Below are 26,423 nucleotides of genomic sequence, written 5' to 3'. Positions count from 1 at the left end.
ACCTCCAGCCAGAGTGGCATGGAGGGGGGGTTCCACCCCAAAGGGGACTGGTGGCAGTCCTTTTTAAATACAATTTAAGTACAACTTTGAAGGAAAAAAAAAAAAACTTGCCAATCGGATTGGAATTCAGTTACCAGGAGGGCACAAAAGCGTCAAAAGACCTCACTTACAATTCTCCGACCTGTCTAGCCTCCTAAGGGTGCAAGCTCAGGAAGAGCTCCCTTGCTATTCTCATGGTAAATTTGGAGAGGCCAAAGGAAGGATGGCAGCCTATTTGTTCTTGCTAAAGATAAAGTTTTGGGGAAGGAAGCAAATATTTTACACCCCAAATTCCATTGGAATTCCCTGACTATCTATTAACCCATCTGACTTCTCACATTGCCTCCTCCCGGATGGAAGCCCTAACATCTGTTAGGGGGAACTGGGCGATGATCACTCTCGCTGCTTCATGCAGAAAAGGGGTGTCTTTGGGAAGTGTCTAAACCATTAGCAAGTTTTTTTCATGGAGAGGCAAATACAAACTGACAAAAAGGGCTTGCAAATAATCAGGTGGGTTTAAGGCCTTGTCAGTTATGAGGCTCAGACCTATCTATATCTCTTTACATGTGGCACATCATAAGGGAGGCACCCTGTTGACTTCCATTACCTAGCAGGCCTGGGAGGAGAGCTGGCTTGAAAAGAAGGTAGGTGGCATTTCTAAAAGGAAGACATTTATTAGTTAATATACAGTTCTGCCTGCAATGGACAACTGAAAGTTTTAATTGAAAATTTTTAAAGTTGCCTTATTTTTCTCATAATAAAATTAATTTCCAAAACCAATGAAAATGGCTACATCTCAAAGAATATTTCAGCAGCTAAATTATTTTAGCCTTAAGCTATCATTTAATGCTTTTGCAGAATACATTTTAAAGGGTATTTTTTCTGACTTATTTTCAGCTATACACTAACTGTGTAATTTTTCCCTGATTCTTCAAGCATGCCTAATCCAATCGGAGGTATCATACAGAAAATATTATTTCTGGGTTGCTGTTGATGAAAACATAGATTGAAAAATGTAACCATAATTGCAGGATGGAATGGGGACTTTTAAAGTAAGAAGTTGGAAACCACCCTATCATTATAGTTTACATAAATTTCCAGGCAGCATTAAGAGAAAGAGGTAGTGTAGGAGGAATGTAGGAGAATGAAGGACTTGTTGGGGATGAGACAGGAAGGAAGACTGGAGAATTTCTAGGCTATCTCAATTTAATTTCAGTAAATTTATTCTGCTCCCACATAAAAGTTGTACTCCACTCCCTAACCTACTGCCTTGCATTATTTCTTTTTGACTGTTCCTAAGCACCCCAAAAAAGCATGAGGCTTTTTTGTTATATATTAACGTAAGCCATCGCAAAACACACCGAACACTGGAGTAAGGGAAAGGGTTTATTGGGGAACACCCTACAGACCGGAGTGAAGGGGCGGTGAAGGGAAAAGAGAAGGAGACTATAAGAGAGAGAGACAGAGAGGAGGGAGAAGAGAGACGAGAGGAGGAGAGAAGCCAAGAGAGGCCAAGAGATCGCAGGGGAGAAGGACCAAGAGAGCACAACAGGCCCTTTTAAAACTTTGCCTGAGGGTGGGCAGGGAAGCAGGAGCAGCGAATCCCATTAGGATGGGGGTGGAGCCTGGCTCAGGTAGCTGGGCAATGCCGCCACCTGGCTAAAACTGTGAGGCTCAAAATTTAACAGTATTTTCTTAAACATCATCTGAGGAAAGTCTCCCTCCAGCCCAGTTTTTCAGAAACAAGTTTCCATAGATAATCCAATATAATTTATTTTATTCTTCTAGAAATATCTTAAGCACACTCAAGCAAATGTGTGTAATGTATATTCTTTTTAAAATGCATACATTAGGGATCAGCATTATGGCATAGTGGGTAAAGCCGCCACCTGCGATGCTGACATCCCACGTGGACACTGGTTCAAGTCCTGGCTGCTCCACTTCTCATGCAGATCCCTGCTGATGGGTAAAGCAGTGGAGGATGGCCCCTTCTCCCTCTCTCTCTCTGTAACTCTGACTTTCAAATCAATCAGTCTTTTTTTTTAAAGTATGTTAAAATACCACATACATTTATATATTTTATTTTTCATTTTTTAAAACAAGATTTATTTTATTTTCAAAATCAAAGTTACAGACAGAAGGGGAGAGACAGAGAAAGAGACATCTTCCATTTGCTGGTTTACTCCCCAGATAGCTGCAATGGCCAGTGATAGGCCAGGCTAAAGCCAGAAGCCTGGAGCTTCATCTGTGTCTCCTATGTGGCAGGCACACAAGTACTTCGGCTGTCTTCTGCTACTTTCCCAGGCACATTAGCAGGGAGCTGTATCAGAAGTGGAACAGCAGGGTCTGGAACTGGCACCCATATGGGATGCTGGCATGGTAGGCAGAGGCTTACCCTGCCACAGCACAACATTGGTCCCCTTTTTTTGAAAGGCAAAGTTACAGGGCAGGGGAGAGAGAGAGAGAAAGAGAATGATTATTTTTAAGCACAGATGAAGGAACAGTCTTTTTGAAAGTCAGAGTTACACAGAGATAGAGAGATAGAGGAGAGGCAGAGAGAGAGATCGTCCATCTGCTGGTTCACTCCCCAAATGGTCCCAACAGCTAGAGCTAGGCCAATCCGAAGCCAGGAGCCAGGAGCTTCTTCCAGGTCTCCTACGTGGGTTCAGGGGCTCAAGCACTTGGGCCGTCTTCCACTTCCTTTGCAGGTGCATTAGCAAGGAACTAGATTGGAAATTGAGCAGGGAGGTTTTGAATTGGTGTCCATATGGAATGCTGGCATCAACAGGTGGTGGTTTTACCTGCTACACCACAATACTAGTCCCCATATGTTTCAGTTTTTTAAAGAACATTCTGAAGGGCTTTTTTTCAATCAAAAATCATCTTTATCTTTAAAGTTGGTGTAAAATAAGCCACTATATAGATGTTGATTGATTTAACCAGCTCCTTATTGATGTTTAGTTGGTCTTTTGAGTTTCCAATGATACTGCAATGAATAATTGTTTAAAGATTTATTTATTTATTTGAAAGTCAAAGTTACACAGAGAAAGGAGAGGCAGAAAGAGAGAGAGAGGTCTTCCATCTGATGGTTCACTCCCCAATTGGCCGCAACAGCTGGAGCTGCACCAATCTGAAGCCAGGAGCCAGGAGCTTCTTCCTGGTCTCCCATGTGGGTGCAGGAGCCCAAGGACTTGGGCCATATTCCACTGCTTTCCCAGGCCATAGCAGAGAGCTGGATCGGAATTGGAGCAGCTGGGTCTCAAACCTGCGCCCATATGGGATGCCGGCGCTTCAGGCCAGGGCGTTAATCCGCTGCGCCACAGTGCCAGCCCCTATAATGAATAATTTTTTGTGTGTGCTATTTCAAACATTTTACTAAAGGCAAATGTATAATTTGCATAGATTTTTGTCAAATGCACCTCCACTGAGTTTGTACCAATCTGCACTGCAAACAGCATAATATGAGAGTTCTGTGTTCCCACACCAATGACAAACATTTTGATATCCAGATTCTTTTGATCTTTAGCCATCGAAGAGACCACAAATGAGTTCCTACAGTTTTGAGTTTCACTTGTTACCGGGCTGGGGAGAAGGTTGAGTATTACTTGTATATGTTTGAGAGCTTGTGTTAGTTTGCCAGTGCTGCTGTAACTAAGTGCCACAAACTAGGTAGCTTGAATAACCGAAAGTTATTGTTCTAATTCTGGAATCTAGAAGGTGTGAGATCAAGGTATTGGCAGGGCTTGCTCCTTGTGCACTTGTAAGGAAGGGCCTGCTTCATGCCTCTCCCTGGCTTGTGATGGGCAGTCAGCAATGCCCAGCATTCCTTGACTTGTTAAGCATTACTCTGATTACTGCTCTCATCTTCACATGGCAGTCTCTCTCAATCTCTCTCGCTCTCCGTGTGTGTGTGTGTGTGTGTTCAAACTGCCCCTTTTAAAAAAGTCCCTATTGGCTGGCGCCATGGCTCACTTGGCTAATCCTCCACCTGTGGTGCCAGCACCCCAGGTTCTAGTCCCGGTTGGGGCGCCAGATTCTGTCCCGGTTGCTCCTCTTCCAGTCCAGCTCTCTGCTGTGGCCCGGGAAGGCAGCAGAGGATGGCCCAGGTGCTTGGGTCCCTGCACCCGCATGGTAGACTGGGAGGAAGTACCCGGCTCCTGGCTTCAGATTGGCACAGCATGGGCCGTAGTGGCCATTAGGGGAGTGAACCAACGGAAGGAAGACCTTTAGCTCTCTCTTTCACTGTCCATAACTCTACCTGTCCAAAAAAAAAAAAAGTCCCTATTGGCTAGTGCTATGGTGTAGTAGGCTAAGCTTCTGCCTGTGGTGCTGGCTTCCCAAATGGGCACCGGTTTTAGTACCGGCTGCTCCTCTTAGGATCCAGCTCTCTGCTATGGCCTGGGAAAGCAGTGGAGGATGGTCCAACTGCTTGGGATTCTGCACCCATGTGGTAGACCTGGAGAAAGCTCCTGGCTCCTGGCTTCAGATTGACCCAGCTCTGGCCATTGAGGTCATTTGGGGGTGAAATCAGTGGAAGGAGGATCTCTCTCTCTCTCAGTCTCTCCCTCTCTGTAACTCTACCTCTTAAATAAATAAATTTTAAAAAATCTTTAAATAAAAAGTCCATACTGATCTTTGATTACCTCTCTAAATACACTATCTCCAAGAACGACCATGAAGTACATGAAGTGGGTAGGACTACAACATATCAATTTTAAGGGAACACAATTCAATCCATAAGAAAGCTACTCATATTTTCTTAAACTGCCTATTCACATAATTTTCCATTTAGCCTTTTAAAATTGATTTATAGAAATGTCTCAGATATTAAAAGAACTGGACATTTGTCTATAATGATTAGAAATATTCTTGGGCCTGGCACTATGGCATAGTTGGTAAAGCTGCCACCCACAATGCTAGCATCCCATATGGGTGCCAGTTCATATGGAGAGTGAACCAGTGGGTGGAAGATCTCTCTCTCTCTCCCTCTCTCTCTCTCTGGCTCTGCCTTTCAAATAAGTAAGATAAATCTTTTTAAAAAAGTCTTCTTTTCCCTTTGCTTAAGATGTCCCCACACAGATTTTAAAAGATCTATTTATTTATTTGAAAGGCAGAGTCACAGAGAGGTGCTCCATCCACTAGTTCATTCCCTAAATACTCAAATACCCAAACAGCTGGGGCTGGGCAGGGAGGCAAGAAATCCATCTGTATCTCCCATGTGGGTGGCAGGAGCCCAAGTACTTGGATCATCAGCTGCTGCTTGCCAAGCACATTAGCAGGAAGCTAGATCAGAAATGGAGTATCCAGGACTCAAAACCAGCACTTTGTATAGGATTTAGCCTTCACAGGTGGCAGCTTAATCCACTGCACCACAATGTTTGCCGCACCTGCAGTGATAATCTTCTTATTGATGGCTTGTGAATTTTTCTACATACCCCAAAAGATCATCTACACTTTGCCCTTATAATTCTTCCATGGCTTTACACTAGTACTTTTATATATTAGTTTTTAAAAAACATATTTATTTATATCACACACATGTGCCACACACACACACACATACACACGTACCGATCTCCCACCCACTGTTTCACTCAAGTAATTGCAACAGCAAGAGGTGAGCCAGGTTGAAGCCAGGAGTTGGGAACTCAGTTTGGGTCTCCCACATAGGTGGCAGGAACACCTGAGCCACCACCTGCTGCCTGCTGTGACGCACATTAGCAGGAAGCTGGAATCAGAAGCAGAGCTGGGACTTGAACTCAAGTACTCCAATATGGGATTCAGGCATCCCAAGTGGTATCTTCACTGCCGCACTAACCAGCTACCCACTTCCTTTTTGTTTTTTCTGAAGTGTCACATTTATATTTTTATTAAATATTTTAAAAATTTCTATTTATTTACCTAAGAGGAAGAGAGGGAGAGAGTGAGATGAGAAAACAGTGAGGGGACAGAGATAGAGATGATAGATAACACACCCCAATTTTCTGATCCAGTCCCCAAATGACCACTAATGGCCAAGAGTGAGCTGTGCCAAAGCTGACACTGGAAACACAATCCAGGCCTCCCACATAGTGGCAGAAACACAATTACTTGTGCCATGCTGGCTGTCTCCAAGTACTACCCTGATAAGACACTAGAGTTGGGAGCCAGAGACAGGAATCAAATGGAGGCTTTCTGATGTGGGATGCGGGTGTCTTAACCTGCAACTTTTTAAAAAAAATTTTTTATTTATTTGAGAGGTAGAGTAATAGACAAAGAGAAAGGTCTTCCATCCGCTAGTTCACTCCCCAAATGGCTGCAATGGCCAGAGCTGGGCCAACTTGAAGCCAGGAGCCAGGAGCTTCCTCCGGGTCTCCCACAAAGGTGCAATGGCCCAAGCAGTTGGGCCATCTTCCAATGCTTTTCCAGGCCATAAGCAGAGAGCTGGATTGAAAGAGGAGCAGCTGGGACTACAATCAGCTGGTTCTGCAGGTGTAGGCTTAACCTGCTACTCCACAGTGCCAGCCCCTTACCCTCATCTGAATCACTAGGCAATCGCCCACTCTTATTTCATTTTTCTTTCTTTTTTTTTTTTAAGTCAGAGAGAGAGAGAGAGAGAGTCATTCATTTGCTGGTTCACCTCACAAATGCCTGTAATAGCCAGAGTTAGTACAGGGTTAAGCTTATGACTATAAAATAAACAAAATATGTCATTCTAAAAATTAAAAGAAAAATAAGAAAGGAAGGAGTAGGGAGGGTGGGAATATGAACAGGAAGGAAGGTAGAGTGGGAAGAATCACTATGCTCCTAAATCTGTATCTATAAAATACATTAAATTTGTCCATCTTATATAACTATTTTTAAAAAAGATTTATTTGAAAGCCAGTGGACAGTGGCAGAGAGAGTGAAATCCATTTGCTGGCTCACTTCCCAAATGCCCAGAGTAGCCAAAGCTAGGTCAGGGCAAAGTCAGGAGTCCAGAATTCCACTTGGGTCTCCCATGTGGGTGACAGGGTCCTCATCTACTGCCTCCCTGGCACATTAGTAGGAAGTTGGACTGGAGTGCAGAATAGTTGGGACTCTAACCTGGCACTCTGACATGGAATGGGGGCATCCCAAGAGGCAGCTTAATTCCCTATGTCACATCTTCCCCCTTTGTAGTTTTATTCATTTGGATTTTCCCTGCTATGAGGTGTGAAGTGTGACGCCAACTTTCTTTCCAGATACATACTCAGTTTTCCATGATTAATTATTGAGTATTTCATCTTTCCTTAGTTATTTGAGATGCCATCTTTATGATATACTATGTTCCTATTTGGATTTGGGTCTATTTATTCTTGGATTTTAAAAAAAGATTTATTTATTTATTTTAAAGTCAGAGTTAGAGAGAGAGAGAACTTCATCCCCTGGTTCACTCCCCAAACAACACTAATGGCTGGAGCTGGGCCAGGGAGCCTTCTTCTGGGTCCCCTCAGGTTTGCAGGGGCCCAAACACTTGGGCCATCTTGTACTGATTTCCCAGGCCGTAGCAGAGAGCTGGATCAGAAGTGGATCAGATGGGACTTGAACTGGCACCCATATGGGTTGCCAGCACTGCAGGTAGCAGCTTTACCTGCTATGCCAGAGCCGGCCCCTATTCATGGATTTAAAAAAAGTTGTTTTAGTGAACTATTTTACTAATGAATGAATTCTAGACTATTCTAACTATTAGTAACTTACATCATTAAACGTAACAAAACTTTTCCTTTTCGGAATTTTTACAAATATTCCTATTTACATATTTTTTCATATATTTATTTTGGGGCGGAGGGAGGGAGGGAGAGAGAGAGAGAGAGAAAGAGAGAGAAACATCCCCTCATCCATTGGCCTATTCTCCCAAATGACCACAACTGGGGCTGAGGCTAGGAACTCAATCCAGGTCTCTTCAAGGGGTGACAGGAACCCAACTACCTGAGTCACCACTGCTGCCTCCCAGTCTGCTTTAGTATGGAGCTGCGATCTGGGACATGAACCCAGGCCCCAGGCATTCCAATGTGGCATGCAGTCATTTTGTTTGTTTGTTTTTGTTTTTTATGTTTATTTTCATCTACTTGAAAAGCAAAGAGAAAGAGAGAGAGAAAAGGGGGAGGGAGGGAGGAAGGGATATATATATATATATAGAGAGAGAGAGAAAACATGATCTTCCATTTGCTTGTTCACCTCTCAAATGTCCACAACAGCCAGGCTGGGATAGGTTGAAGGCAAGAGTTAAGAACTTCATCCAGGTCTCCCACATGGGTGACAAGGGCCCAAACACTAACAGGATGCATTAGAAATGGAGTATCTGGGACTTGAACTGGCACTCTGATATCAGATGCAGGCTTCCCAAGTGTTGGCTTAACCCACTACGCCAAATACCTGCCTCAATATTTTTTCTTCAGAGAGATAAACTCTGAGGGCAGGCATAGCAGGTCAAATTGCTTCCTGCAACATCAGCATCCCATATGGGTGCTGGTTCAAGTCCCGGCTGCTCCACTTCTGATCCAGCTCCCTACAAATGGCCTGAGAAAAGCAGCAGAAATGGTCCAAGTGCTTGGGTCTCTGCCACCCATGTGGGAAGCATGGAAGAAGCTCCTGGTTCCTGGCTTCTGCTTGGCTTAGCGTTGGCCATTGCAGTCATCTGAGGAGTGAACCAGCAGATGGAAGATTTCTCTGTCTCTTCTCTGTGACTCTGCCTTAAAAAAAATAAAAGATAAACTTTAGGGGTGGCATTTGGTACAGGGGTTAAGATTCTGCTTGGGATGCCTGCATCTCCTATTATGGTGCCCATGTTTGAATCTGAGCCCCACTTCTGATTCCAGCTTCCTACTAATGCCCACTTTGGGAGGCAATAACAGATGATGGCTCACGTACTTTGGTCTCTGCCACCCACGTGTGAGGGCTGGATATAAGGTCCTGGCTCCTGGTTTAGCCTGGTCTGGACCTGGCTGTTTTGGGCATTTGGGAAGTGAACCATCAGATTGAAGATCTCTTTCTGCCTTTCAAAGAGTGAGGGAAAAAAGGTCAAGCTGGAGAGAACTGTCTTCTTAAAAAAATCTGTATAACTTTTAATTCCAATCTCTATTTGTGTTCAAAAGGATTTAAGAAAAAAATCAGGTTACAATGTACTTACAGTGAACATTACCCCTTTAAAAATATAGTTCTATGTATTTTGACAGATAAATACCATTCTGTAATTACAGCAATCAAAATATAGCACTTTTCCAACATCTCACCCTCAAATTTTCCTTGGGCTCCTTTATTGTAAGTTTCTTCTTTCCCTAGTACGTGGTAACCACTAATCAGTTTGCTTTATACTTTTGCCTAGATTGTCAAATAAAATTATGGAGTGTGAAGTCTTTTAATCTGGCTCCTTTAACAACAAATTCACCCATGTTGTTTCTTTTTATTGGTAAGTAATAATCCATTATCTAGATTTTCCAGTCTATCTGCCAACTGAAGGATTTCTGTTTCTAGTTTGGAGTGATTATGAATTATGCAGCTATAAACATTCACAAACAGGTTTTCACTTATTTGAGTGAATATGTAGGATGGGATTGCTGGTTGTAGGGTAAATTACATGCTTAACTTTGTAAGAAACTGCAAAACTGTTTTGCACAATGGACCATTTTGCAACCTGCCAAGAATGAGAATTCCAATTGCTATGCTGTGCAGCTTTATCAGCACTTGGTGTTGTTAAAAAAACAAAAAACAAACAAACAAAAAAACCCCAGAAAAGCAAAAAAGCCTTTCTAAAACAGGTGTGGTATTATCTCATAGCTTTTATTTTTGTCTCAGGATTAATGATGAATCTTTTCATGTTTACCATCCACTTACCTGTCATAAAGTGCCTGTGCCAATGTTTGCTCATTTTAAAAATGTTTCTTAATAGGCTGGCGCTGCGGCTCACTTGGCTAATCCTCTGCCTGTGACGCCGGCACCCAGGGTTCTAGTCCTGGGGCACTGGATTCTGCCTTTTCTTCCAGTTCAACTCTCTGCTGTGGCCCAGGAAGGCAGTGGAGGATGGCCCAAGTGCTTGGGCCCTGCACCCACATGGGAGACCAGGAGGAAGCACTTGGCTACTGGCTTCGGATTGGCACAGCGCACTGGCCATAGCAACCATTTGGGAGGTGAACCAACAGAAAAGGAAGACCTTTCTCTCTCTCTCTCTCTTTCACTAACTCTGCCTGTCCAAAAAAAAAAAAAAGTTTCTTAATAATTGATTTTTCCCCCTTTGAACATTTAAAGTTTTCTTCGCCCTAATCTGGTACATTATAAGTTTCATTCCTTGGATAAATTTCTACTGTAAATACATTTTCATATCTTCTATGGGATACACATATTGCTGTGGAAGTGGCTTTTTGGTGCTGCTCTGAAGCAGCTGCCATGTCAAGAGAGTATGGACTGAAAGCACAGTAGTGGTGCTGATTTCTGAGGGTCACTGGACAACTGGAACCCAGAATTGCCTTCCTGCCATAATAGTCTTGTGGTCTCATTCCAGTGCTATTGATAAAAGGCAATACTGTGCCAGCTGGGAAAGGAAAAATGTTTACTTGGTTGAGCTCTTGCATAATTCCTGCTACAGTCTAGTAATGTATGAATCTTAATTGTGATGTTCAGTGTGCTCTAAAAAATGCATGGAATTCTATGAGTGCTTTCAATAAAGAAATTTTATGAAGTTACAAAGCCAGTGCAGTTGCAACAGACAAGAGTGGTGTAAGTGTGAGAAATGGCTAGAGCAGGAAGAGGCCAGATAATGGAAGGCTTTGGCACTTTTATCTTAAATTTAAGATTCTGTCTTAAAATGAAATACTTCTGAATACTAATTAAATATCTGCATTAAGGATTTGTTAATTTTTGAAGATGGTAATAGTACTATAGTTAGGCTAAAAAACCCAGTATTTTTAGATACATAATGAAATGTCTAGGATTTGCTTGAAAATAATCCAAGTGAGATACAAAAGATGGACGGTCAATGGGTGAGTCAAGTTTGATGATGCATGAATGACTGAAATTGGGTGATGTGTACAAGAGGTCTTAACTTTGTACATCCTTAAAATTTTCAATGATTTAACTAAAAGAAAAAAAAGTTTGTTTTTTTTTTCTTATAGTAGTGAGAAGATATGAGGAGTAAAATCAAGGATGTTGGAGGGCTGCATTGTGGCACGTGCATCCCATTTCGGTGCTGGTTCGTGTCCTGGCTGCTCCACTTCTGATCCAGCTTTTTGCTAATGTACATGGGAAAAGCAGCAGAAGACGGCCCAAGTTTTTAGGTCCCTGCCACCCATGTAAGAGACCCAAATGAAGCTCCTGGTTCCTATCTTTTTTTTTTTTTTTGACAGGCAGAGTGGACAGTGAGAAAGAGACAGAGAGAAAGGTCTTCCTTGTCCATTGGGTCACCCCTCAATGGCCGCTGCGGCCAGCGCGCTGTGGCTGGCGCACTGCACTGATGTGAAGCCAGGAGCCAGGTGCTTCTTCTGGTCTCCCATGCAGGTGCAGGGCCCAAGCACTTGGGCCATCCTCCACTGCACTCCTGGGACAGAATCCGATGCCCCGACCAGGACTAGAACTCGGGGTGCCGGTGCCGCAGGCAGAGGATTAGCCTATTGAGCCACAGCGCCAGCCCTAGTTCCTATCTTTAAGCCTGGCTCAGACCTGGCCATTGGGAACCATTTAGTGAAGTGAACCAGTGGATGGGAGGCCTCTCTGTCTCTTCTCCCTAAGTCTGGCTTAAAAATGAGTAAAGCTTAAAAATGTTATTACAACTGGATTTGAGTTTATAAAGATCAATCTGGTTTCAATACAGAGATCAGATTAAAAGATCAGGATGATGATGGGAGATCATTTTTACAGGCTTTTGAAAGGAAGATGGTCAGGCTAAAAAGATAGAAATGAAAGTAAACGGATGAAAGAGCTATCCTGGAGAACTTTGCTGAGGGGGAGGTGACAGTGAGATAGAAACAGGAAAGAGGAACATGTCTGAGGATAGAAGAAGACCACATGCTTAGTCTTGGACAAGTTTAGTCGTTGCCTTTGAGACGAGTGGAAATTTCAAGGAAGCAGTATGATTTCAGTGAAAGCCAATACTCAACTGGCAATCGGTGGCATGTCATAGATGATCATTCAATTGTGGCCATTTTATTTATGCATAGAATATAGGAAGTTTAGTGTGACAAGAAAATCTTGGGCTGAGAATTTAAAAAGAGATGCTGGTGAGGATGTGGGGAAAAAGGGACACTAACCCACTGTTGGTGGGAATGTAAACTGGTAAAGCCACTATGGAAGTCAGTTTGGAGATTCCTCAGAAACCTGAATATAACCCTACCATACAACACAGCCATCCCACTCCTTGGAATTTACCCAAAGGAAATTAAATTGGAAATAAAAGAGCTGTCTGCTCCTCAATGTTTATTGCAGCTCAATTCACAATAGTTAATACATGGAATCAACCTAAATGCCCATCAACAGAAGACTGGATAAAGAAATTATGGGATATGTACTCTATAGAATACTATACAGCAGCCAAAAACAATGAAATCCAGTCATGTGCAACAAAATGGAGGAATCTGGAAAACATCATGCTGAGTGAAATAAGTCCCAAAGGGACAAATATCATATGTTCTCCCTGATCGGTGACAACTAACTGAGCACCAAATAGGACACCTGTTGAAGTGAAATGGACACGATGAGAAACAATGACTTGATCAGCCCTTGTCCTGTCGAGGAACAACTTACTACTTTATTCCTTTTAGTATTTTTTTTGTTCTACTTAACACCATTGAACTCTTTAATTAACACACAATTATTCTTAGGTGTTTAAATTTAGCTGAAAAGTGATCCCTGATAAATATAAGAGTGGGAATAAGAGAGGGAGGAGATGTACAGTTTGGCACATGCTCAATTGGACTTGCCCCAAACGGTAGAGTTAGAAACGTGCCAGGGGATTCCAATTCAATCCCATCAAGGTGGCATGTACCAATGCCATCTCACTAGTCAAAGTGATCAGTTTCAGTTCACAATTGATCATAATGATAGGATTAAGAGTCAAAGGGATCACATAAACAAGACTAGTGTCTGCTAATATTAACTGATAGAATTAAAAAGGAGAGAACAATCCAACATGGGAAGCGTGATACACAGCAGACTCATAGAATGGCAGGTGTCCTAAACAGCACTCTGGCCTCAGAATCAGCCCTTAAGGCATTCAGATCTGGCTAAAAAGCCCATGAGAGTATTTCAGGTATGGAAAGCCAAGACACTGTGGCAAAAGAAAAAAAAAATGACCTAAATGAAAGATCTCTGAGTGAGATCCCAGCGGAAAGAACGGGCCATCAAAGAAGGAGGTAACTTTTTCTGAAGGGAGTTTGACAATGGCCTTGTCTAAATAAGATCAGAGTTGGAGAATTCAAAAGGCTTCATTGGCTTGGCAGCTCATGACAAGAGCCTAGGGTGATTACTGATGTCATAAATAAGAGTGTCAATTGTTAACTCAACAACAGGAGCCACTGTGCACTTACTCCCCATGTAGGACCTCTGTCCTTAATGTGTTGTACTATGTGAATTAACAGCATAACTAGTACTCAAACAGTACTTTACACTTTGTGTTTCTGTGTGGGTGCAAACTGTTGAAATCTTAGTATATACGAAATTGATCTTCTGTATATAGATAATTAAAAATGAATCTTGATGTGAATGGGATGGGAGAGGGAGCGGGAGATGGGATGGTTGCAGGTGGGAGGGAGGTTATGAGGGGAAAAGCCGCTTTAATCCAAAAGTTGTACTTTGGAAATTTATATTTATTAAATAAAAGTTAAAAAAAAAACTGAGGGCATGCTAGAAAAGAGACAAATTGCTTGATACGGATCTGGAGAGGGACAAAGGGAGGTGGTAGTGGTCAGAGGAAAGATGAAGTGGTATGAAAAACTAGCAGCTGTAAAATGTCTAATGTTTCTAAGTGTCAAAAGCTGCCCACCCAATTTTGTAACATACAAGTACCGGTGACTTAAACAGCTCTATGATGTTATGGGGCAGATGAGATTGGAATAGGTTGAGTTCTTGGGATTTGAGCAACTGGAGCAAGTAAACTTACTGTAAGAAAGTTGACTGTTTCAACAGGGGAGTTTTAAGCTTTCAGAACACGGGAAAAATTTTTGAGCATGTTTAAATGTTAACAGGTAGGATCACACTGAAGGAGAATAGTTAACTCATAACTTGAGATTGGATTTCCGAACAATGGGAATGCTTTAGTTATAGAGAAAGATATCTCCTCTAGAACAGAAAGGAATGGATAAGTGACTCCTTAAATGGGTTCCTAAGCTGAAATGAGCTGACCAAATTTCATATAACTAATTTCTCTTTGCCACTCCCACCAACGAAATCAGAAAGTTCATCTGCTAAAGCTAGTGTTAAATTTTATTTGGCTTTGTAACCGTGTCTTGTTTACTGTTTAGCCCAATGAGGGTTCTTGAAATCTTTAGCCCTTGTCTAGACTGTTGAGGAACAACTTACTATTTTATTCCTTTTTTAAAAAAAAATGTAGAAATAAATAAAGCTTCTGTTGTTATTTGCAGCAAACTTTAAAGGAATTTCCATATATGCTATAAATATTTATCATCTACCTAGGATTATTCTATTGTGCTTTACTTAAAATTAACTCATTGAATAACAGTACAATAACCCAGAGAGAGGTACTTTTATCAGTTTCCATTTTTAAATGAAGAAATAAAGCACAAGGAAATAAAATAACTTCATAATGTCCCAAGGAGTTAAGCAGTGAAACTAAGATCTGAAGGTAGATAATCTATCAAAAGGGCCACTTTATGAATTCATACCTAAGGCCTCTAAACAACCAATAGTCAAAGAATGGATAAACACCATGATATAAAAACTGGTTAGAATGGGACTGGCTAAAACAGAGGACAGTGTTCCTTGTGTTTGCTTGTAGTTATTTCCAGCAAGGAAAAACTGTGAACTGCTATTCTGGAAGAAGCAAACTCATGTAATTATTTGGTTATTTTAACCAACACTGTAACATCAATAAACCAAAGCACTCTGATTTTTTTTTTTCTCACTATTGTTGCCTTACCAATTCAGCAATCACTTAATCTTCATGGTTTGGAAATTTCCTTTGTAAAAACACTTATTATAATTGAAAGTTATTTCAATAAATGGCATTTTTTTGTACATAGTTTTTTTTTTTTTTTTCAAATGATTTATTAGAGACAGAGATAGAGGCCTTCCATTCGCTGCCTCACTCCCCAAATGGCTGCAATGATCGAGGTTGGGCCAGGCTGAAGCCAGGAGCCAGGAGCTTCTTTTGGGTCTCCCATGTGGATGCAGGGGCCCAAGTACCTGGGCCATCTTCCACTGTTTTTGCAGGCCACAGCAGTGAATTAGAAGTGGAGCATCTGGGTATTGAACAGGTGCCCATATGGGATGCCAGCATCATAAGCAGAGGCTTAGCCCACTATGCCACAGCACCAGTCCCTCTAGTTTTATTTTGTTTGTAACATGTGACACGAGCTCCTTCCGCAGTCTTTTTGATCTTTGTTAAATGAAGTAGCAGATTCTCAAGAATACGCACAGGACTGTTCCCAGTGTCCCTGTTCCCAAGCTCCTGGGCCATCCTCTGCTGTTTTCTTAGGCACAACAGCAAGGAGCTGAATCTGAAGTGCAGCAGCTGGGACTCAAACTGGTGTCCAGATAGGATGCTGGTGCTGCAGGCGGGGGCTTTAACCTGCTGAGCCACAGTGCCAGCCCCAAATGGCATATTAAAAAAAAAAAAAAGTTGTCATTGTCAATAGTATTAGATGCTATTAGCTTACTTTTGCTTGGATGAAGGGTTTTAAAAAAATACAAGCAAAATGTGTATCATGAAAAAGCTTCATGGATTTCAATTTTTTCCACTAAAGTATATTTGTCTTACTTACACTTTCTATGAAATTTATGAAATACCATTACATGTAAAACTGTCACCTGAAACACACGACGGTAGGCATTGTGGCACAGCAGGTTGAGGTGCTGCCTGAGATGCCGGCATCTCATATGAACACCAATTTGAGTCCCAGCTGTCCCTCTTATGATCTGGCTCCTTGCTAACGCACCAGGTAAAGTAGTGGAATATGGCCAAATGTCTGGGCCCTCACCATCCATGTGGGAGACTTGGATGGAGTTCTATTCTCCTGGCTTTGGCCTGGCCCAGTCCTGGCTGTTGCAGGCCTTTGGGAGTGAACCAACAGATCTTTTTTCCCTCTCTGTAACTCTGCCTTTCAAGTAAATAAATAAGCCTTAAAGACACACACACACACACACACACCCACGAGGATCTGCTGCATCTGTCACTGCATCCCCATCTGTCACTGAGTAAAATATATAAAGTGAGGAAAAGAAAATGAACACTCATCTGGAAAAGGACAAATTCTCTTCTTTTCCTGTAGAAAATCTCAGATGCAATGAGCCAAATTAAAAAATTCCAAAGTGAAATAAGATTTTTAGGGGTAGTCACTATAATCAATAATCTAATCTGAGAAGTTGCATTATTATCACATTTATTGAGTGCTCACAGAACTCAAGGCACCTTCATGGTGTTTACAGAGCTTTGCTGATATGCTGATCTTGCCCTGAAGGAGCTTACAGTCTAGTGTTAGATGAGATGAGTGCGCAAACATTAAAGATAAAAAAAATTACCATACATGTGAATCACATACCACAAAACCAGGGTTAATCGTGATGCAAACATACTAAGAGCGCTCTGGATGTATTCCTTTCCAAAGATAGTTATTTTACTTAAGAGATGTGGAGGCGTTGGCACTACGGCATAGTGCACAAAGCCACCACTTGCAGTGCGTGGCATCCCATATGGGCGCTGGTTTGAGACCCAGCTGCTCCAGCTCTCTGCTATGGCCTGGGAAGGCAGAAGATGGCCCAAGTCCTTGGGCCCCTGCAGCCATGCAGGAGATTGGAAAGAAACTCCCGGCTCCTGCCTTCAGTTCAGGATAGCTCCAGCTGTTGCAGCCATCTGAGGAGTGAACCAGTGGATGGAAGACCTCTCTCTGTAACTCTGCCTTTCAAATAATTTTTTTCAAAAAAAGAGAGGTATGGAATACTTCCTATCACTGCCTCTTTACTTACTTGCTGCAGTTGGGTAGAACTGCAAAGCGAATGTGTGTGGATAACAGAGACTTTCTAATACTTTTTCAAAGCATCTCTGATCGTATGTTTACTTATACTGAAGTTATTTAGGTAATTTAACAGCTTAGGCAGTCCTGATACAAAGGAAAAATAACCCAAACCAAAGTTCTCCCTATTGGGTTCTATGCAAAGCTTAAAGTGAGAATTGCCACTATGCTACACACCAACGCACTGGATATTAACACAGACACGGTAGACCTGTGAGCTACACAAGTGGGTGCATCTCCAACATTCTGCTGGGACCCACCAGATCTGTGGCAGAATACACCTGTTTCTGGAGGTAATACATTGGCAAGTACAAAAGGAAATGCTTGGAGGTAGAAAACACCTGCAACTGATGTTTTACACTCGAGTTGGACAGGTGGATAATCCCACAGGAGACAGAGTTAAGGGCACCTTCTCAACCTTTACCCTATTGAGTCAAAATACATGTGCAGCTGGTCATCTGCAAACACATTTAACTTGGCTGTTTTCCAACTTTTATGCCCATTCTTTCTTCTCCCTAATTGCTCTTGCTAAAACTTTCAGCACTATACTGAGTGGTAAAAGTGGACATACTTGTTTCAGATTTGAAGGGAAGTGCTTTTTGTTTTTCCCCACTCAGTGTGATACTGGTTGCTGGTTTTCTTCTATAGCTTTCTTTCCATAGAAGAGATGATCATACGGTTGTCCTTCATACTACTGATGTGATTTGTTGCTGATTTGTATATGGTGAATCCTTGCATTTCTGGGATAAATCTCACTTGATCATGATGTATGACCTATGATCTTTTGATGTGATTCTGAATTAACTTGCTAGTATTTTTTGAGAATCGGTAGGTTTGTGGTTTTCATACTGTGCCTTTGGTTTTACCATTAAAGTAATGCTGGCCCGAGTTTGTCAGCATTCCATCCTGTTCAATATTTTGTAATAGTTTGAGTACAGATTTCCTCTTCACAAGTTTTATAAAATTCAGTAGGAAAGCCGTCAGTTTCTACTTTTCCTTGATGGAAAACTTACTGCTTCTATCTCAGTGCCAAGTCCAGACTGTCTGCATCATCTTGAATGGTGGTGATAGAGGAAGAAAAAGCCTTAGATCCACGTTGACCTCACAGTAAATACAGCAAGTAGGTCCCCCCGCCCCCGCCCGCCCAACATAGACCCACCCTGCCTTGTTAGCCACATGATTTGGAAGAGACCAGTTCATCAGCCCAAGCACTCTCCCCACTATCTCAACAGCTCAGCCTTAGCCCCAATCCCTCCCAGGATTTTTAGCACTACCCCAAGCTCCCCCACTATCTTGGCAGTTCAGCTTTAGCTCAGACCCCAATTCCCTTCCCACCATTATGTACTATATAAGCACTTGTCTCAAAGTGAAGATGTTCTCTTTGCTGTGTGTTCATGGGCAACTTCACCCTGGAGCGAGACCCCCTCAGGCTTATCTTCAAGTAAACTTGGTCTGGCCATGGTTTCATGCTTTGCATCCTCTTACAATATGAGTCCAGGTTATTCATCCCTCTGAGGCTTTGCAGTTCAGCAGTACATGATTCTTCAGTTTCTTATGATTCTTTTTATTTCAATAGTGTCGATTGTAGCTGGCGCCGCGGCTCACTAGGCTAATCCTCCGCCTTGCGGCGCCGGCACACCGGGTTCTAGTCCCGGTCCAGGCACCGATCCTGTCCCGGTTGCCCCTCTTCCAGGCCAGCTCTCTGTTGTGGCCAGGGAGTGCAGTGGAGGATGGCCCAAGTCCTTGGGCCCTGCACTCCATGGGAGACCAGAAGCACCTGGCTCCTGCCATCGGATCAGTGCGGTGCGCCGGCTGCAGCACGCCTACCGCAGCGGCCATTGGAGGGTGAACCAACGGCAAAAGGAAGACCTTTCTCTGTCTCTCTCACTGTCCACTCTGTCAAAAAAAAAAAAAAAAAGTGTCGATTGTAATGTCTCCTTTTTATCTCTAATAATTTTGAGTTTTGTTAGTCTGGCTAATTTACCCATTTTATCTTCTCAAACTTTGTTTCATTGGTTTTTAGTTTTAATTTCATGTTTCTGCTCTGATCCTTATTACTTTTTGCTTTTTTTTCTGACTTTGGATTTGGTTTGCTACTTTTTTTTTTAAAAGATTTATTTGAAAGTTACACAGAGGAGAGGAGAGGCAGAGGGAGAGAGGTCTTCCATCTGATGGTTCACTCCCTAATTGGCCACAACAGCTGGAGCTGTGCCAATTGGAAGCCAGGAACCAGGAGCCTCTTCCTGGTCTCCCACGTGGGTGCAGGGTCCCAGGCCACAACAGAGAGCTGGATTGGAAGTGGAGTAGCTGGGTCTCAAACCAGTGCCCATTGGGATGCCGGCACTTGAGGCCAGGACATTAACCCACTGCATCACAGCACCAGCCCCCGTTACTGTTTTTCTAAGTCTTTAAGATGCATCATTAGATCTTTGAGTTTTTCTTTTTAACGGAAGCACATAATGCTATAAACTTCCTTCTTAATACTGCTTTTGCTGTACCCCATTGCTGCAAATAGTTTTCTGAACTTTAAACTTTTGTCAAACCAATGGCAATGGTTAAGCATGTTGTACTACCATAGTTTTCATGATCTGTGATTACTTTAAAACTTATTATATATAGGTGAAATGGTCATTTTTCTATTCAATTATTATTTATAGCTGTTGTCTATACTCTGGGGTCTTTTTACTTGTTAAACTTATTTGCTGAGGCCGGCGCCGTGGCTCAACAGGCTAATCCTCCACCTTGCAGCACCGGCACACCGGGTTCTAGTCCCGGTCGGGACGCCGGATTCTGTCCTGGTCGCCCCTCTTCCAGGCCAGCTCTCTGCTATGGCCCGGGAGGTGCAGTGGAGGATGGCCCAAGTGCTTGGGCCCTGCACTCCATGGGAGACCAGCATAAGCACCTGGCTCCTGCCTTCAGATCAGCGTGGTGCGCCGGACGCAGCACGCCGGCCGTGGCAGCCATTGGAGGGTGAACCAACAGCAAAAGGAAGACCTTTCTTTCTGTCTCTCTATCTCACTGTCCATTCTGCCTGTCAAAATAAATAAATAAATAAATAAATAAATTAAATTAAAAAAAACTTATTCGCTGATATATTAAGCCTTTTTTTTTTAACAAAAAACTGTAATGTAAATTTAAAATATTATCTCAAAAGCTAAAAAAAAGACAGAAAAGGAAGGAGGGTGGAAAAGAGGGAGAGGGAGGGAATATCATTATGTTAGAACTGCACCAACAAATTGCAGATTACAAAGGATAAGATAGGACAGAGAATTACCTAAAAGGTAAGTAACTGGATTGAGAGCGCTACCAAAGCACGTAGATTTACGCAGATCAGACATTTCTATAAGTTGTTTCAAATTAGGAGTTAAAACAGGCTACAAGGAATCTTGGGTAAAATCAGAGGAGTAACCATTGTCAAGGAATCCATTAACTACAGATAGGAGGTAAAAATGGTCATGAGAGGTAGGATTCATGCTTCAAGTGCACAGAAAAGCTAAGTGGAAACATTACAAAATTTCTTCATAAATAAAACTGAAGAACTGATAGTCTAGACAAGCTAAATAATCTCGAGTAGGTAGCATATTTAGAGCTACAGAAGTCACAAATTTTGCCAAGGAAAGAGAGATATTGAGGCAAAGAGAATGTAAGTGATAAGAAAGCACTGTAGTCTAATGGTGGGAGGCAGATCACAAAGTGTTTGTAGGAACATTCACCCTTCTTAACATTCAGTGGCTTAGGAGGAACGAGAGGGGTGGAATGGCTAAAAATTCAGTGGCTCCTATACACAAAGCAGTAGCTGTTAAGTCAATTTCTCAAACAAACTGAAGAAAGCATCCTGGAAGAGGCTTTTTGAGCCAACCAAAGAACCTGGATTTACAATGAACAGTCAAAACTGATGGGATTGCTAGATTGTTAGGGGAGTAAATGTAAGTTTTACCTTCCTTGTACATGACTGATGTGCTAGTTAATATGAAATATGATGCTACTGTCCAGAGTTGCTTCTGATCATACTGAAATACGGGTTCTACAAATCATTTTTCTCACCTGTATTTGTAGGATTTTTTTTTTTCTTTAGATGTTCAGAGTACTAAGTTGTGAGGCATAGATTTGCTGTTTGGGATAATACTGGATCAGACAAATTTTGGACCAAATTTGGGAAATTTCCCCCCTCCTGTCATATTACTGGCTGACATTGAATTTTGGCAATATGAATAAAGTAATCAATAAATTTTAAAAAAAGGTACAATAGAACTGCTTTTGATTAAACTTAAGAATAAGCTTGCACCACACTGAGATGATCACTTCCAAATTGCTACAGTTTAAAGTAGTGATACCTCTTGTGGTAGGCAAACTCTTAAAGATGATTCCTAAGATTCTCTGGTATATACACCCAGCATAGTAAATATGACACAGAAAAACCCTGTGACTGGACTAAAACACAGGGAGGAGAAGGGAATCCACAGGTTTATCCACTGGTTCACTCTCCACCTGCCTGCACAGTTAGTTATGGGATAGGCTGAAACCAGCAGCTCAGAACTCAGTCCTCATCTCCCACTTGGGTGGCAGGAAGTCAAGTCCTTAGGTCCTCACCTGTTGCCTCCAGGGTACACATTCTAGGAAACTGCAATTGGAAGCAGAGCAGCTAACACTCAAACCCAGACACTCTAAGATGCAGGCTTCCTAAGTGGCTTGAGTCAAATACTTATCCAAATAAACTTATTCCTAAATTCCATTTACTTTTTGAATTACCCATGTATTACTATGTAGAACTGTACTAATCAGTTACTGAATAATGATTTTAATGTTAGCAAGTAATTAAACTTTATGTGTAATTTTCTCTTTGCAATTGTAGCGGATCTCTTTATGAAGAATATAGTGAAATAAAAAAGGCAACAGTAAATCTAGTTCTTAAAAAAATATAAATATATGCACTTCTCATTCTCATCATCACTACAGTATCCTCTACCCTTTCCCCAAATAAGAAATTTGAAATGTACAATTAGGATTCCAAAAGGAAGATCCCAACAGATGTGATTCATATGCATATTTTTCATAATATGCATTTTCTACGAACCTGCCCATCCTTTCTATGAATAATTTCAAAATTTTCTTGCTCCAAAATAAACTTACCTTTTAATTCCATTTTCCATTAATTTTCTCAAGTAGCCTCATGCAGCAATTAGTGTTTAAAGGCAAAACTTAGCTTAATTTCTACAGCTTTTTTTCTTGAGAACTGAATGGAGAGTAGAAAAAGAATACCTCCTAAGTTACAATAAAGTCATTTTATCATGTAGTTGTACATTTTAAGAAATGAACAAAGCCTCTCAACCTATGAATTGAAGCCAAGGCAAGCCTAAACTAAACCATCCTCCAGAGCTCCCAAATTCTTTCAGATACTAAGCCTTCTGACACACTTCTAATACAACATTCTTATTTTAAAGCATGTGAGAAGGGCACCATACTCAACAAAAGTCCTAAGATGAAAAAAAAAATCAAGGACACAGGCTTATTATTCCATTCCCACCCCAACACCTACCCCTACCATCAGAGTAATGATTTGTTAAAAATAAATCCATTACCTAGACGGAGAATTTAAAAAGTTGTGTTTAAACCAGGTAATTTTGGTGAACTGTTAACTGTATTGAAACAATCTCAGACACACAAAAGCCTTTCCCAGGATTCTATTAGAAAATTTATGTCCCCATACAAGATCACAGGAAAAATATTTAGACCATCAGGTAGTCCTTATACTCAGAAATTATTATCATAATATCACCCTACCTATTTTATAAAAAAGGATATTCTATAAAAATCATTTGGCCTAGCAAAAAACTCAGTGACTGATTTTGAACCAGATTTTTCTTTACTAAAAAGAAGAATTATGTAAAGTAATGTTGCATTTATCTTCTAGGAACTAAAGTCTTCTATATAAACCACCCTTTGTATATAACCTATCATCTGGAAACATGTTGAAGTTAGGTTAATAGACAAAATACAGCTCATGTTCTTTCTCTCAGTGTATTTTTCTGGGAAAGTGAAGGAAGGTTAAAATCTTGGCTTTGACAAACAGAAAGCAGAAGCATAGACTGTGTCAACTGAACAAATTCAGTGGGCCAAAATATTAGTATGTACATACTGAAATTACAGAATGAGATTTCTTGTTTTGTTGGCCCTAGGTAAAGAGCTTAAGAAAGACAACAAGCTAATTAATTCACTGAGTTATAGTCTAATTTAAAGATTAACATTTAAAAAATCCACACACCACACACACACATCCCATGTAAAACATTGCTTTAAGTTTTAATGTTTATTTCCCCAAGACAGCCTAGCCTGCAGTCTACTTGGATAAATTTTACAAGCTAGTTTTCTGCTGCTTCTAGTTTTAAACTTTAACCATGTTTCTGATGACAAGGAATGCTGCAAAAATACTCTAGTTCAACAAAGAGTTATGATCACAAAATAATTTTTATCCATTCTACAGTGTTTCAGAATTACCAGTTGATTTTTAAACACAAAGTAGATATAGATGCTAATGGTGGCTAATCTGGTATGTTTCTTATAGCAAACTGTTGTTCATGCAACACTTGTGCTCAAAGGGGAAGGCACAGGATTTCCTACAATGAGCCACCTTATAAAGAGTTCTTTTTGTACAAATTAATTTATGTCACATTTAATTTAGTGTGCATAACCTCAAAACTGAGGCATTATTCCAATTTATAAAAACCACTTGCATAACTTTTATGCAAGTTTTAAAAATACAAAGTTTTCTCTCTAAAGTGGCTCAAAATAGATTGTTCATGGCTGCCTACATCTAAGATAAAAAGATTCTAAAACAATTGAACAGATTAGGCATATTATTAAAGGTGTTCAAACCATTACTTGATTTGTACATCTACTCAAACCTCTTCATCGGTCTTTATTCAGCAGTACATATGCACCAAATTCCATTTTAGAAGTTTCCATATCATTTTCATAGAAAACAAAGTTTGAAAACAAGTAACATTTAAACACAGCACGGTATTCTACCACAACTGAAACTTTTTTCTTCTTCTTCTTTACAGGACTCAACAAAATCTAAAAATGAACTATGCTGTAGATTTACTTCATGCAAAGATCTTTATGTTATCTCTGAAAATGAAAAGGATGGCCTTTTAAGCACATTTTACTGTTTTTTATACTATTATGGTAACTTGTGTACTGCAACACAGTCTATTTTGAGGGAAATTTATGATTTTTTTTCATGCAAAAATCTACACAAATTAGTTTTGATGATATGGAAAGCTTTTCATAGCATCAAACATTCATCTGGTGCAAATGCACAGGGAAACCTTCCTGAAGTTTTCTGACTTGAGAAGCAACTAAAAAAAAAGCCATATTAGGTAAAGTAAATTAAAAAAAAAAAAAAAAAGAGGGTGGGATGGGGAAAGGGAAAAGAGGAAACTAGAAAACACAGGCTGCAGAGTAAACCAATGTCTGCTGCTAAACCGGTCTTTGTTTTCATGTCCAGTGTACAATAACACTTATGATCTCACTCTGATGATTTACTAGGTTTGTTATCAGCCCCCCTGAAGGCGAATCAAGCTTGCATGCGTTCACATACAGCACCACAACCACACTCTCGTACACAGTCACTCCAGGACTAGGAGTCTGCTTCATGAGTGAAGAGCCCTAGATTTGAAAGATGAACCTGGCTCTTTATCACTGAGCCAGACATTCATTCAACATTGTCCACTCACACACTGCTTCATAGCAAGGCCTGGGCTCATGTTCCTTTGACTTATATGGGCATTCTTTTCTCTTTTATGCTTACAAGGCTTGAAGATGACAATACTGCACTTTCCCCTCAATTGATATAGAGTTAAGTCAATGTTCCTTTCTCAGGCACTGAAGATCTGTGACCTGTAGCCCTTTTTACTTTGAACAACCTATATAAGCATCCATGTAAAGTTTTCATTACATTTGCCACTCATTCTCACTCGCACCCACTCGCCATCTAGACCTCATTTGGGCATTTTCTGTGATTCCAAATGAAATCTTCACATTTTCTTTCCCGATTTAATGCAGCAGCAGATCCCATGAGCCAAGCTTGATGGATCAAACCTTTTTATATATATGTATATATATATATATATCTCAGTGCTGCATTGTACCTAACTTCCACAATATCTTTCTAAAACTGGAACCCTTCTGTTGGTACATTGGCAGATGAATTGAAACCAAATGTTCCACCTTGGATCGCCTCTGGAACAAGGCTAGGATCTTCATCAATCTAAGGGGAAAAAGAAAAGAATGTGATTAGTTTTAATGTATGTAGTAAACTGTAGTATAGCATTATTCTCACTATCCTTAAAAAAAGTTGTAGAGAGATAACTGCCAATCTTGTCCTACCATTTTTTAGAAAGGTGATACACTTTGCAAAGGTTTTTTCTTAAGGGACACTACAATGAGAAGAAACAATAAACAGAATGGCTATCTTCTAATATAATCAAATAGTAGAAATAGATTGGGAGATGGCCCTAGGTCTCAAATCAAGACATATATATTAGTACTCACTATTATTTCCCTTATACCAAGCAAGTTAAGTTGATGACATTTAAAAAATTAACACCACTACTTTTGGGAAGTAAGCATAAACAATCTGGCCAACTTATAAATAATAATTGGAAATGAATGGTATCTGGCTTCAAGATAATAACAGTTTTGCTAATTAACCAACAATATACAACATACATGCTTTATATCTAAACACTCTTGAAATTCATGAAGTTACAAACCTACAGTGTGGTCCCTATAACCAAGAACATCATCTGAATTACTCTTCTCACAATGTAAGAAAGAACAAAAACTTCCTGGCCTTGGGGTGAGCATTTGGCACAGCAACTAAGAGACCAGTATCCTGTTAATGTGCACTGTGAAAGGCGGTAGTACACCTACTTGGGTCTGTTCTACCAATATGGGAGGAGCTGTACTGACTCTAGGCTTCCTGGCTTTGGCCTAGCCTAGCTCTGCCTATTGTGAGCATTTAGGGAGAGAATCAGCAGATGGAGATCTGTCTTCTGTCTCTGTCTTCCAAATAAATAAAAAATTTTTAAACAAAAAGAAATCATAAGGTCTTCTCATTTTGTTAAGTCACATAACTGCAAATTAGGACTTGAAAAATTTCAACTTAAAGAAATGTGATTAAAGTTTTCTTAGGAGTAGGCACTGTTA

The 26,423-nt window shown here is 40.8% G+C and overlaps 1 protein-coding gene across 2 annotated transcripts in view; it reads right to left on the bottom strand.

Moving 5' to 3' along the window:
* Positions 1–23,103: 23,103 nt before the first annotated feature.
* The window catches only part of KPNA4 (karyopherin subunit alpha 4), a 63,258-nt gene continuing 59,938 nt past the window's right edge, over positions 23,104–26,423 (bottom strand). The window contains exon 17 of one of the 2 annotated variants that reach the window (XM_062212353.1): positions 23,104–25,482. In XM_062212353.1, the coding sequence (XP_062068337.1) occupies positions 25,384–25,482 (99 nt within the window). In that variant the 3' untranslated portion in view covers positions 23,104–25,383. The remainder of the gene's footprint in view (positions 25,483–26,423) is intronic. The other variant, XM_062212343.1, reaches the window with a different exon arrangement.

This window comes from Lepus europaeus, chromosome 2 (assembly GCF_033115175.1).
Source record: "Lepus europaeus isolate LE1 chromosome 2, mLepTim1.pri, whole genome shotgun sequence".
NCBI lineage: Eukaryota > Metazoa > Chordata > Mammalia > Lagomorpha > Leporidae > Lepus > Lepus europaeus.
Note: the sequence above shows the minus strand (reverse complement) of the source record. Positions and strands in the feature narration are given on the sequence as shown.